This window comes from Castor canadensis, chromosome 5 (genome assembly GCF_047511655.1).
Source record: "Castor canadensis chromosome 5, mCasCan1.hap1v2, whole genome shotgun sequence".
Taxonomy (NCBI): Eukaryota; Metazoa; Chordata; class Mammalia; order Rodentia; family Castoridae; genus Castor; species Castor canadensis.
Window position 1 is genome coordinate 113,211,110 of NC_133390.1, and position 12,654 is coordinate 113,223,763.

General features: G+C 41.9%; 1 protein-coding gene across 2 annotated transcripts in view; it reads left to right on the top strand.

Moving 5' to 3' along the window:
• Positions 1 to 9,710: 9,710 nt before the first annotated feature.
• The window catches only part of Slc33a1 (solute carrier family 33 member 1), a 29,570-nt gene continuing 26,626 nt past the window's right edge, over positions 9,711 to 12,654 (top strand). For both annotated transcript variants that reach the window (XM_020183542.2, XM_074073930.1), the window contains exon 1: positions 9,711 to 10,928. In XM_020183542.2, coding sequence (XP_020039131.1) covers positions 10,154 to 10,928 — 775 coding nt within the window. In that variant the 5' untranslated portion in view covers positions 9,711 to 10,153. The remainder of the gene's footprint in view (positions 10,929 to 12,654) is intronic.

Sequence of the window (12,654 nt, forward strand, 5' to 3'; positions counted from 1 at the left end):
GTCAATAAAGAATAGCGTTCTTCCCTTCTGGAGAATATGCATTCAAGGTACCATCTTGGGAGTACAGACCAGGTGCTTTCCAGACACCAAATCTCCCAGCACGTTGATCTTGAACTTCCCAGCCTCCAGATCTGTAAGAAACTTTTCTTCTTTATAAATTGTTAGGGTAGTACAAAACAGACTATGTAGTTATTATCAGTCAGGGAAGACCAGTTTTCCAAAGAAAAAGGAGGATGAGGAGGATGATATTTATAGATGAAGGTAGTAAGGGACACCAAATATACAGAAAAACCAGTGCTAGCTGCAGTTTCCATGGAAAATCAGTCTTGTTTTCATACTGACAGGGGCATATTGCGGGGGGTACTGAGGGCATGGTGGGGATGAACTCTCTGCCTTGTGGAGAATTATTTCAGTCTATCATGGAAGAAGATCGTCTGATAAGCAACAGCAGTTTGGGCATGACTTAGCAATGAGGACTTGTCTCTGTTCTGTGTGGCAAGAGCAAGGGTGGCTCAACTTGGGGTAGAGGATTCACTTCAACAAGAGCTCACACAAAGCCAGCAATTTGGTGTGTTGACTAGGATCACAGCTAGTGCTGAGAGGCACAGACCTTCGTTCTTCTTCAGATAATCCTTCAATTAGTGTGAGAGGCACAGTTCCAAAAGTGAGTATCTCAAAAGAAAGGAAGTAGAAACTTCCAGGTTTTTAAGACTGGGCTCTGGAAATTAGCTCAGCTATATTTTATTGGCCAATCATAAATTTTAGATTCAAAAAGAGGACAAGGACCCCCTCTCTCAAAGGGATAAAAGTAATGAAGAACTTGGGAGCCATGTTTTAAGACTGCAACATCAGGTACAGGAAAAATAACTTCAATTATTCATGGCCTTATGGAAGGCCTTGAGAGATTAGATGTGGAGTATACATCATATGTGACTGTCTGGCTTACTATGTGTAATGGCTGGTATTACATTACATCATCACCTACATCTTAAATTAAGATTGTACCATATTCCACATCAGAATTTCCCAAACCATCCCTCACTCCCAACCTGGTTTTGGGCTACTCAAAAGCTCCTAGACACCATCAATAGCTATAGCAAGGTAGCAGGATATAAAATCAACATAGAAAAATCATTAGCATTTCTATACACTAATAATGAACAAACTGAAAAGATATATATGAAAACAATTCCATTTACAATAGCCTCAAAAAAAATCAAATACCTAGGTGTAAACCTAACAAAGGATGTGAACGACCTCTACAAGGAAAACTATAAACTTCTGAAGAAAGAGATTGAGGAAGACTATAGAAAGTGGAGAGATCTCCCATGCTCATGGATTAGTAGAATCAACATAGAAAAATGTCGATACTCCCAAAAGTAATCTACATGTTTAATGCAATTCCCATCAAAATTCCAATGACATTCATTAAAGAGATTGAAAAATCTACCTTTAAATTTATATGGAAACACAAGAGGTCACAAATAGCCAAGGCAATATTCAGTCAAAAGAACAATGCTGGAGGTATCACGATACCCGACTTCAAACTATATTACAAAGCAATAACAATAAAAACAGCATGGTACTAGCACAAAAACAGACATGAAGACCAGTGGAACAGAATAGAGGACCCAGAAATGAAGACACACAACGATAACCAACTTATCTTTGACAGAGGCACTAAAAATGTACAATGGAGAAAAGACAGCCTCTTCAACAAAAACTGCTGGGAAAACTGGTTTGCAGTCTGCAAAAAACTGAAACTAGATCCATGTATGTCACCCTATACCAATATTAACTCAAAATGGATCAAGGATCTTAATATCACACCCCAATCTCTAAAGTTGGTACAGGAAAGAGTAGGAAATACTCTGGAATTAATAGGTGTAGGTAAGAACTTTCTCAATGGAACCCCAGCAGCACAGCAACTAAGAGATACCATAGATAAATGGGACTTCATAAAACTAAAAAGCTTTTGCCCAACAAAAGAAATGGTCTCTAAAATGAAGAGAACACCCACAGAGTGGGAGAAAATATTTGCCAGCTACACATCAGACAAAGGACTGATAACCAGAATATATAGGGAACTTAAAAAACTAAATTCTCCCAAATTTAATGAACCAATAAAGAAATGGGCAAGTGAACTAAACAGAACGTTCTCAAAAGAAGAAATTCAAATGGCCAAAAAACACATGAAAAAATGCTCACCATCCCTAGCAATAAAGGAAATGCAAATTAAAACCACACTAAGATTCCACCTCACCCCTGTTAGAATAGCCATCATTAGCAACACCACTAACAACAGGTGTTGGCGAGGATGAGGGGAAAAAGGAACCCTCTTACACTGCTGGTGGGAATGTAAACTAGTACAACCACTCTAGAAAAAAATTTGGAGGCTACTTAAAAAGCTAAACATTGATCTACCATATGATCCAGCAATACCACTGTTGGGGATATACCCAAAAGACTGTGACACAGGTTACTCCAGAGGCACCTTCACACCCATGTTTATTGTGGCACTATTCACAATAGCCAAGTTATGGAAACAGCCAAGATGCCCCACCACCAACGAATGGATTAAGAAAATGTGGTATCTATACACAATGGAATTTTATGCAGCCATGAAGAACAAAATGTTATCATTCGCTGGTAAATGGATGGAATTGGAGAATATCACTCTGAGTGAGGTTAGCCTGGCCCAAAAAACCAAAAATCATATGTTCTCCCTCATATGTGGACATTAGATCAAGGGCAAACACAACAAGGGGATTGGACTTTGAGCACATGATAAAGCAAGAGCACACAAGGGAGATATGAGGATAGATAAAACACCTAAAAAACTAGATAGCATTTGTTGCCCTCGAAGCAGAGAAACTAAAGCAGCTACTTTAAAGCAACTGAGGCCAATAGGAGAAGGGGACCAGGAACTAGAGAAAAGGTTAGATCAAAAAGAATTAACTTAGAAGGTAACACACATGTACAGGAAATCAATGCGAGTCAACACCCTGTATAGCTATCCTTATCTCAACTAGCAAAAACCCTTGGTCCTTCCTATTATTGCTTATACTCTCTCTTCAACAAAATTAGAGATAAGGGCAAAATAGTTTCTGCTGGGTATTGAGGGGGTGGGGGAAGAGGGAGGGGGCAGAGTGGGTGGTAAGGGAGGGGGTGGGGGCAGGGGGGAGAAATGACCTAAGCCTTGTATGCACATATGAATAATAAAACAATTAAAAAAATTAAAATTAAAATTAAAAAAACAAGTAAACTCAGCCTAGAATCCTGCCATACTCTACTCTTTGTTTACTCTGAATTCTGTATTATCTTGAATTAAACCAACTCATTTGAGAAAAAAACCTTTTGGCAAGTTCATGGACTTTAGAAGCCTATAAATAGAAATTTTTAAAAGAACTGCCACTTCTCAAAGAGCTGCAAAATTTTTCTGAAACACTGCATAAAATTAGTTTTCAGAGACATTATTATTTGTATAGTTTTTTTTTCTAAACTCTATGCTGCTTTTAACAAGTGTGTAACTTCCACACTAGGATTTTAATGTCCATCTTCTATTTCCTGTTTTCCTCAATAACTCTGAGGTGCAATGGGTAGAGAGCAGAAGAATTTTGAGTTGCATTCTAGAGAAAGCCTACATTGCCATAATAGACCATTAAGGATGATTCTGGTGAGGACTTAAAAAGAGGAGAGCTTTAGGAAAAACATCAGTCTTCTTACAGAATACCTAAGTAATCCTGAACAACATGTTAACTATGAAGAGGTCTCAGGTGGAAATACAGGATATTACTGGACAATGGAAAAAGGCAATCCTTGTTATAAAGTGGCATAGAACTTGGTTGAATTGCATTCATGTTCTGGTCTTGTGAAGGGTAGATCTTGTGAGTGATAAAATTGGATATTCATGGTTTCTGAGAACTCTAAGTTCATCAGTGGATTAATCCATTGATGGATTCATATATGATTAGATTACTAGGAGATGAGGACTGATTGGAGGAAATGGGTCACTGGAAGAATATCTTTGAAGGGTATATCTTATCTATGGCCCCTTCCTCTCTTTCTGCTTACCAGCCACTATAAGGGAGCAGTTCTGCTCCACTATGACATTCTGCCTCACCACAGGCCCACAGAAATGGGCCATGCAACTATGGGCTGAAATCTCAGAAACTAAGTTAAAATTAATCTTTCCTTCTTAAAAAAATAAAAAAGTTGAATAGGTGAAGGTATTTCTTTTTACTTTTTTTTTTTTGATGGTGATATTAAGGTTTGAACTCAGGGTTTTGCACTTGCTAGGCAAACGCTCCATCACTTAAGCCATACCCCCAAGCCCTTTTTCTGTTTTTTTAGTTATTTTCAGATAGCATCTCACATTTTGCTCAGGACAGTCAGCCAGGACCTACTTAGGGCATCCCACGTAGCTGGGATGATATGAGCACACCACCATGCCCAGCTTGATTGAGAACCAGCTTGTTGGCTAACTTTTTGCCCAGGCTGGCCTTGAAGTTGCTGGAATTACTGGTTCCAGCCACTGCACCTGGTGTAACTGAAGTTGTTTCTAAACAAAGTGTTGAAAGTGCAGTTGGCTTCTCTTGAACTGGTTATAGTAAAATTTGAGGAGAGAGTGGATGCCAGTGACTCATGACAGTAATCTCTGCTCAGGAGGCAGAGATCAGGAGGATCATGGTTGGAAGCCAGTCTGGGCAAATAGTTTGCAAGACCCTATCTTGAAAAAATCCATCACAAAAAAGGGACTGGTGAAGTGGCTTAAGATGTAGGCCCTGAGTTCAAAACCCTGTACTGCCAAAAAAAAAAATCAAGGAGAGAGAAATGCCTTAAAGACAGAATTGTTAAGCAAAAAGGAGACAGAGTTTAAAGCTTAAAGATTTGAAAAATGCTCAGCCTGTCCAGTATTTAAAAACAAAAGAGAGAGAAAATCTGTTCAGGAGAGAACACTATGGTTTCATCAGTGTCCCTTTGATAAGGGGATTAGTTTGTGTGTGACCCAGATTTTAATCAAATTTCCTTTGAACTGAACAGGAAGTAAAAGGAATGAAGAAGGGCTGTTGGGTTTCCCTGGATTTTATAGGATGTAGGGCTATTTGACTAAGAATGTGTACTGTTCTTCAAGTCAAGGACATGATTCTCAGAGCAATTCAGAAGTTATCAGGGCCACCTCCTCAGTTTAACTGGTGCGATCATTGCCTTGCTTCCAAAAGGCCAGATGGCCTCTGCCCAAAGCTGCAAAGGCAGGGCTTCCTGGCACAGCACTGGGGTTAAAACCTCTCCTAGGTAGACCTGAAGGGAAGGGACCTCTACTCCAGTAGGTCCAAAAGTCCAAGATGATTTATTTCCAAGCTTTAAGATCCCACATAATTTGCCTTGTAATTTGGATTTAGTAGGGACTTGTCACCCCTTTCTTCTTCCCTATTTATATAGGAATGAAATATCTACCTTATGCCTATTCCATCATTGTATTTTGGAAGCATATAACCTGTCTCATAGGTTCATAGCTGGAAAGCAATTTGTCTTGGCTTAAAAGGTACTTTGAATCTTATCCATATCTGATTTAGATAATGTTTAGATGAGACTTTGGACTTAAAGTTGATACTAGAACAAGTTAAAACTCTTGGGGCTACTAGGATTAAATAAATGTATTTTGCATGCGAGGAGGACATGAATTTGGGCAGGGGCAGAATGCAACGGTATGTTTGTATCCTACAAAATAGGTACCCTGAAACTCATCCCCCAATGTGATGGTATTTGGAGGTTGGGCCTTTAGGAGGTAATTAGGTCATGAGAGTGGAGGGCTAATGAAAGAATTAGTCCTTTATCAAAGAGACTGACCTGGATGTGATGATACCCACCTATAATTCCAGCACCCAAGAGACTGAAGCAGAAGGGAGATCAGTTCAAAGCCAGCCTGGGTTACACAGTGAGACCCTGTCTCAAGAAACAAACAAACAAAAACCAAACAAGCAAAAAACCAAACCCAAATGTCCAGAAAACAGGATAATACTACATAATAAAAAGAATATGACAGGGCTGGTGGGATGGCTTAAGTGGTAGAGTGTCTGCTAGCAAGTCTGAGGCCCTGAATTCAAACCCCAGTGTCACAAAAAAAAGAAAAAAGATATATACTGACATTGATATATAAACATCTTAGATATTATAATAACATCAAGGATATGCTGGGTGAAGAAAGCTGATCCAAAAGATTACGTATTATGTGATGCTATTTCTATCATTTTTTTTTAACTCAAGTCCTCATGCTTTGCTAGGCAGGCACTGTACCGCTTGAGCCACTGCACCAGCCCTTCTTATGTTCAGTATTTTCTTTGTTTCATATTTATTAACATATATTCCTTGTATAGTGGGGATTCATTGTATCAATTCCAAATAGCTTTACCTTGTACATTGGTTAGACTGCTCCCACCATCTCACCCACCCCACTGAAAGCAATTGCAAGAGGTTTCATCACTATTTCATATGTATATATGTATATGAAGCTAATCAACTATATTCCCTCACCTTCATCTCCTCCATTCCCCCTTCCCCTCCCACAAGTACCATCCCCCCACTGTACCTGTTTTTACAATCCTTTCACTATTAATTCCAAAGTCAATGTTCAAAGGGGTTGCTCACGTATCCCCGCTGTGAACATACTTTGGTCAGTTCAACCCCATTACTCTTCCTTACCACTTCCTTCCCACCTTGAGTGTTGGGTATTTTCCAGATAGGATCTTGAGAACTATTTGCCCAGGCTAGCCCCGAACCCAATCCTCCCGATCTCTCCCAAGTAGCTAGGTGTGAGCCACTGGTGCCCAACCTTATATCATTCTTGAAAGGACATATAGGCAGTATGATGGTTAATTTTTTATTTTTGGTGGTACTGGGATTTGTACTCAGGGCTTCTTGCTTGCTAGGCAGGCCCTCTACCACTTGAACCACTGTGCCAGCCCTGTTTTTTTTTGTTGGGTATTTTCAAGATAGGGTCTTGAGAACTATTTGTTCAGTCTGTCTTTGAACTGTGATCCTCCTGAACTCTGCCTCCTTGGCAGCTAGGATTACAGACGTAAACCGCAAGTGCCCAGCTGATGGTTAATTTTATCAACTTGATTAGATTTAGAAATACCTAGTTTAGTAAAGCATATCTCTGGCTGGTTATACATGTGTTCCACACAGAATTAACAGGGCAGAAGACCCAACCTGAATGTAGGCAGCAATATTTCATAGGCTGGAGTTCCAGATGGACAAAAGGGTTGCACAGGCATTACCTTTTTCTACTTATCATGATGTGAACGTCTCTGCCACACCATCCCCACCATGATGGGCTGACACCTCTGAAACCCTGAGCCCAAATAAATCTTTCCTCCTTTGAGTTGTTTCTGTCAGGTATTTTGTCACATCACAGCAATCATAAAAGTAACTGATACAGGTAGGGAACAGATTAGTAATTGTAGAGAATAAGGGGGAAGAATTGTTTGGTGCAGCTGTAAGTGTGGTACTGTTATGGAAATCTGGAACAGAGACATGGGACACCAAGGCTTTTCAGGAAGCAATATTTATTAGCATGCTGGCAGTGGCTCAGCAGATTCACATCCAAAGGCTGAGCCCCGAGAGCAAAGGGGTCTCACCCTCGTAAGCAAGTTACAGAAGCAAAAAGCAAAGTTTCAACCATATATGGTTGCATGTCACTCAATTGGCTACTTCACCCCCAGTGCTGTGTGACCTTCTTCACATTTAAATTTTTAAGTTTTATCTCCCTGTTATGCCATCTCCTTCCCCCTGCTACATTATCACAACACAGACTTATTTGTTTTGGACCTCCTCCCTGCTACAGTACCATGAAGGGATAGATAACACTTAAAAGGGTAACAGACAGACAGACAGACAGACACAGACACACACACACACACACACACACCCACTAGTATATGTAAAAACTGGTGAAATGAAATCTAAATAAGGCTAGTTATCAGTGTTCTTGATATTTTGCAAATGTCAACTTCCTGGATTTTGTACTATAGTTATCCAAGGTGTTACCTTTGGAGAAAGCTGGATAAAGGGCAATGAGACTCTACTATATTTCCAATTTCCTGAGAGCCTATAATTATTTTTTAAGTTAAGGAGAAAGTCAAACAGAATACAAATTCGTTTAGTTTAGTTTTTTTTTTTTTTTTTTCTGGTACCAGGGCTTGCAGGGCCTACACCTTGAGCCACTCCACCAGCTTTTTTTGTGTTAGGTATTTTTGAGATAGGATCTCGTGAACTATTTGCCTGGGCTGGCTCGGAACTTTGATCCTCCTGATTTCTGCCTTCTGAGCAGCTAGGATTACAGGCGTGAGCCACCAGCACCCTGCTACATTTAAATATTTTACCTTTGGGGAAAAAAAAAACCTGATTGTGTAGGGCCATATGGGTCAATTTCTTCATACCTCAACTCCAAAATAGATGTTATAAACCCTATTTCATATTCATTGAAATTGAAACTCAGATTAAGTAATTTGCCCAAGGCACAGATGCAGAGGCTGAACCCAGAAAAATCTAACTCCTGTTTATGGGTGCTTTAACTGAATCCTGATTGGTCTCACTTAGATGACACTGTAAATTATTCTTCTCTTAACAAAGATTAGAGGACTTTATAGTTGCCATTTTCTGCTGTTTAAAAATACCATTTTCCCATGGAGGAAATGGCTAAATAGCTAATAAGCTGTGGAAAGAAGTGAAATTGTATGCATAGAATAACAATAACCAAGAAAATTTTTAATTATTTTTTAAAGAGGAGGGAAAATATTACTACAACGTATTAGCAGTAATTCTGAAAACTACACAATCAGGGATTCAATAAAATTCTTGGAAAATCTGTCTCTTGGACATCACTGAAATATTAAATCTGATTTCTCAGTATCTCCAGCTTCAAGAGGTTGCATTGCTTTGCCAAAAACTCTAAGGAGAGTCATCTAAATGCATAACCAAAGATGCCAACAGAGTAGTGGCCTCAAGACCATTTACAGCATAGCACAAAAACAGAGGGATGTAATGAGTTTTAGAATTCAAACCACCCACCGACAAACCAACGGGGTTATGGAGTTCGCCTACACTTCCTCAGCCACATGAACTGCAGAGAAATCTAGCACTGCTGGCGCAGGTTCGTCCCCTCCATAAATACGTAGGTACTATAAAGCACACACTTCTCCATTTAGTCAGGCCTCGTCTACACTTTGCGGGGCACAAGCGACCTCACCTGCTTATTAGGAAACTTCATAACCTTCCAATCCTACTCTTTTGTGCCTGTCCCACAAAAGCAGCAGCAACGCTCAACTACAAAGTTGAAGTTCGGGCCTTGCTCTTCCCCAGTACAATCACGAGCTCTTTTACAGCCACAGCGGCCTCTGACGGGCATGGCATTATTACCTCATCGCTGGCACCTGCCTGGCACCTCCCCCAGTCACGTGGCGGCGCAGGCCGAATAGCCAAGGCCCACGCCTGCCAGACCGCCGCATGCGCTCACAGAGCGGAGCTCGCGGGACGCCCCGCCCCGGACGCATGGTACGGCGGCGTTAATCCTCCCCGGAGGTCCGGGCCGCAGGGATTAAGAGTTCCCACCAAACATTGTTTCCGAATTCCGCTGCCGGAACGTGTCCTGATTGGCTTGCTCTGGAGGCGGGGAAGGGACCTATTTGACACTGGGACCACTTCCTGAAGCGTGAGACAGGAAGTTATCTGATACCTCTGGAGTGCTGTAGAGAAAGTGTTCTCTGCCGCATTGGTGGCGGCGGGAGCTGCAGGTGACTCGGAATACTGGCGGTTGGGTCCCGCCGTACATAGGAGCCTGTCTCCATCGCAACATCACGGCCCCCTCCTCCAGCCCCGAGCCCGGCACGGCTGCCCCGGGGGCTCTTACTGGCTTCTTGAAACCACGCCAAAGGGCACCTACCCAGGCATCGCCTGGGCCACCAACCGGGGGACTGGCTCACTCCTTCAGCACTCTGGGCAGCAGTAAGGGCTCTAGTCGCCTCACGCCCTACCTCCGCTCCTTAAGCCACCGAGACCCTGGTCCAGAGCGACTGCCTTGGACCCGGGACTAGACGGATCCAAAACGCTCAGTCCGGGGCCCCCACCGACGGGGCTCTGCATTGTCTCTGATATGTCACCCACCATCTCCCACAAGGACAGCAGTCGGCAGCGGCGTCCAGGGACTTTCAACCACACTCTGGATATGAAGAGCGGTCCGCTGCCGCCGGGCGGCTGGGCTGACAGTCATCCCGACTCGGTGGGCGGGGAAGGGGACCGAGAAGCTCTTCTGAGAGACATCGGGCCTGTTGACTTCTCCAAACCCGCTAGGAGCTACAGGGCTGAGCTAAGCAGTATTTTGCTGCTGCTCTTTCTTTATGTGCTTCAGGGCATTCCTTTAGGCCTGGCGGGAAGCATCCCTCTCATTTTGCAGAGCAAAAATGTTAGCTACACGGACCAAGCTTTCTTCAGTTTTGTCTTTTGGCCCTTCAGTCTCAAATTGCTCTGGGCTCCGTTGGTTGATGCTGTCTACTTTAAGAACTTCGGTCGTCGCAAATCTTGGCTGGTCCCGACGCAGTATGTACTAGGGTTCTTCATGATATATTTGTCCACGCAAGTGGACCGTTTGCTCGGGAATACTGATGGCCGGACGCCTGATGTGGTCGCGCTCACTGTGACATTCTTTTTGTTTGAATTCCTGGCCGCCACTCAGGACATCGCTGTGGATGGCTGGGCGTTAACTATGTTATCCCGGGAAAACGTGGGATATGCTTCCACTTGCAATTCGGTGGGCCAAACAGCAGGCTACTTTTTGGGCAATGTTTTGTTTTTGGCCCTAGAATCTGCCGACTTTTGTAACAAGTATTTGCGATTTCAACCTCAACCCAGGGGAATCGTTACTCTTTCAGGTAGTGTACTTAAGCTGTTACGCTGTTAGGTTTATTATACGTCCTTTTGACAGTGTATGTGAGGTTGGACGGAAGCTCATTATTGAATTTACTGGAAATCGTTATGGTGAATGACTCGAGGTATGTTTTGTTAAAGTGGGCTTCTTGCAAGTGTCAGTAAAGCCAGAGGACGACCTTAGAGCAGTCACAATTTGGCAGTACTCGGTAGTGAACTGGGAAGGGCAATCCATAAAATAAAAAGCTGAGTTAGAGGTCCACGGGCACTTGCTGAATATGCAGATGCTCACGTCATTCACATTTTCCCTTTTGTGTTTTGTTGGATCCAAAGTTCTAGCTTTTTGCTTTCTGATCCATCTCCACCTCCCACTCTTGTGCCTGCAATCCTCATCTGGCCTTGTGAATGGAACCGGCAGTTCACTCTAATATTGACTTGGTTAAGTGACAGGATTCTAAGGGCCTCCCATGAATAAGACAGGATGCTGCCTCAGGAATGTGGGAGATGAACATTTTAGGAGAATCTAAAGTCACTAGCTATTGGCTTCCTGTGGGAGTCTGGCTTCACATGGATACCATTTTACTCTGACATTTGCTGTGTTTTCTTTACACAGATTTTTTTTTCTTTTTATTTGAATAGCTGTTTGAGTAACTGGAATTTGAACTTTGTTCTAAAAATAACTTCCTTTTTTTTCCATACTAGGGTTTGAACTCAGGGCCTTGATCTTGCTCGGCAGGTGCTCTACTACTTGAACCACTTCGCCAGATCTTTTTTGTTGTTGTTGGATATTTTCCAGATAGGGTCTAGTGATGTATTTGCCCTGGCTGGCTTCCAGCTGAGATCTTCCTGATCTCTGCCTCCTATATAGCTAAGATTAAAGGCGTGAGCCAATCGCACTGGCAAGAGCTTACTTTTTAAATTTAAGTTTTTTGTATCTGTGTGCAGTAGACTCCTGCTTTTGGTTCAAACATTTTAGTTAAGAGTTCTTAGGGCTGGGAGTGTACCCCAGAAGCATAGTGCTTGTCTAGTGTCTGAGGCCCTGAATTTGATTCCCAGCACTAGCGGGGTGGCGGGAGGAAGACTAATGATTTCCTGAATTTTTATTCTTCTTTAATAATTACACATATCACATTGTTAGTTTTGTACTTTCTGGGACTTAGTATAATTATGTTCATTGGAGTGTGTGTGTGTGTGTGTGTGTGTGTGTGTGTGTGGTGTCTGGAGTTGAACCCAGAGCTCCTGGGTAGTAGGCAGATGCTCTACCACTGAGCTAAATCCCAAACTCTAAAAGAATCATATGAAGGAAATAGGTAATCAAAGAAGTGCTAAACACTGAGGCACAGGAAATACTTAGAAAAATCTGCATGTTAAAAGGAGGCATAACTTTTTTTAAATTTAAACATGTTCTGGGATTAACACTGTTTTGAGTGTTAAGATAAATGGATATGGAATACACTGAAAGAACAGATTCTGGCATCTAGAAAGCAGTAATTAAATTTAGAGCGGGAAGAGTAGAATTTCTTATAAATAAAGCCTTTATTATTGCTGAGATTGGCTCTTTCCTGCCTGCAGAGCAGTCCTGATCTTAGAAGTAGACTTTTTCTGTTCTTTTATCCTTTTTTTTTTTTTTTTAAGTCTCTGGAGGCAAGGAGAGACCATTTAAGCTGCAAGAAATCATTAATCCAAAAGAACAAAAAGTTTAGAACATAGTTTTCTAACTTGAAAAGATCA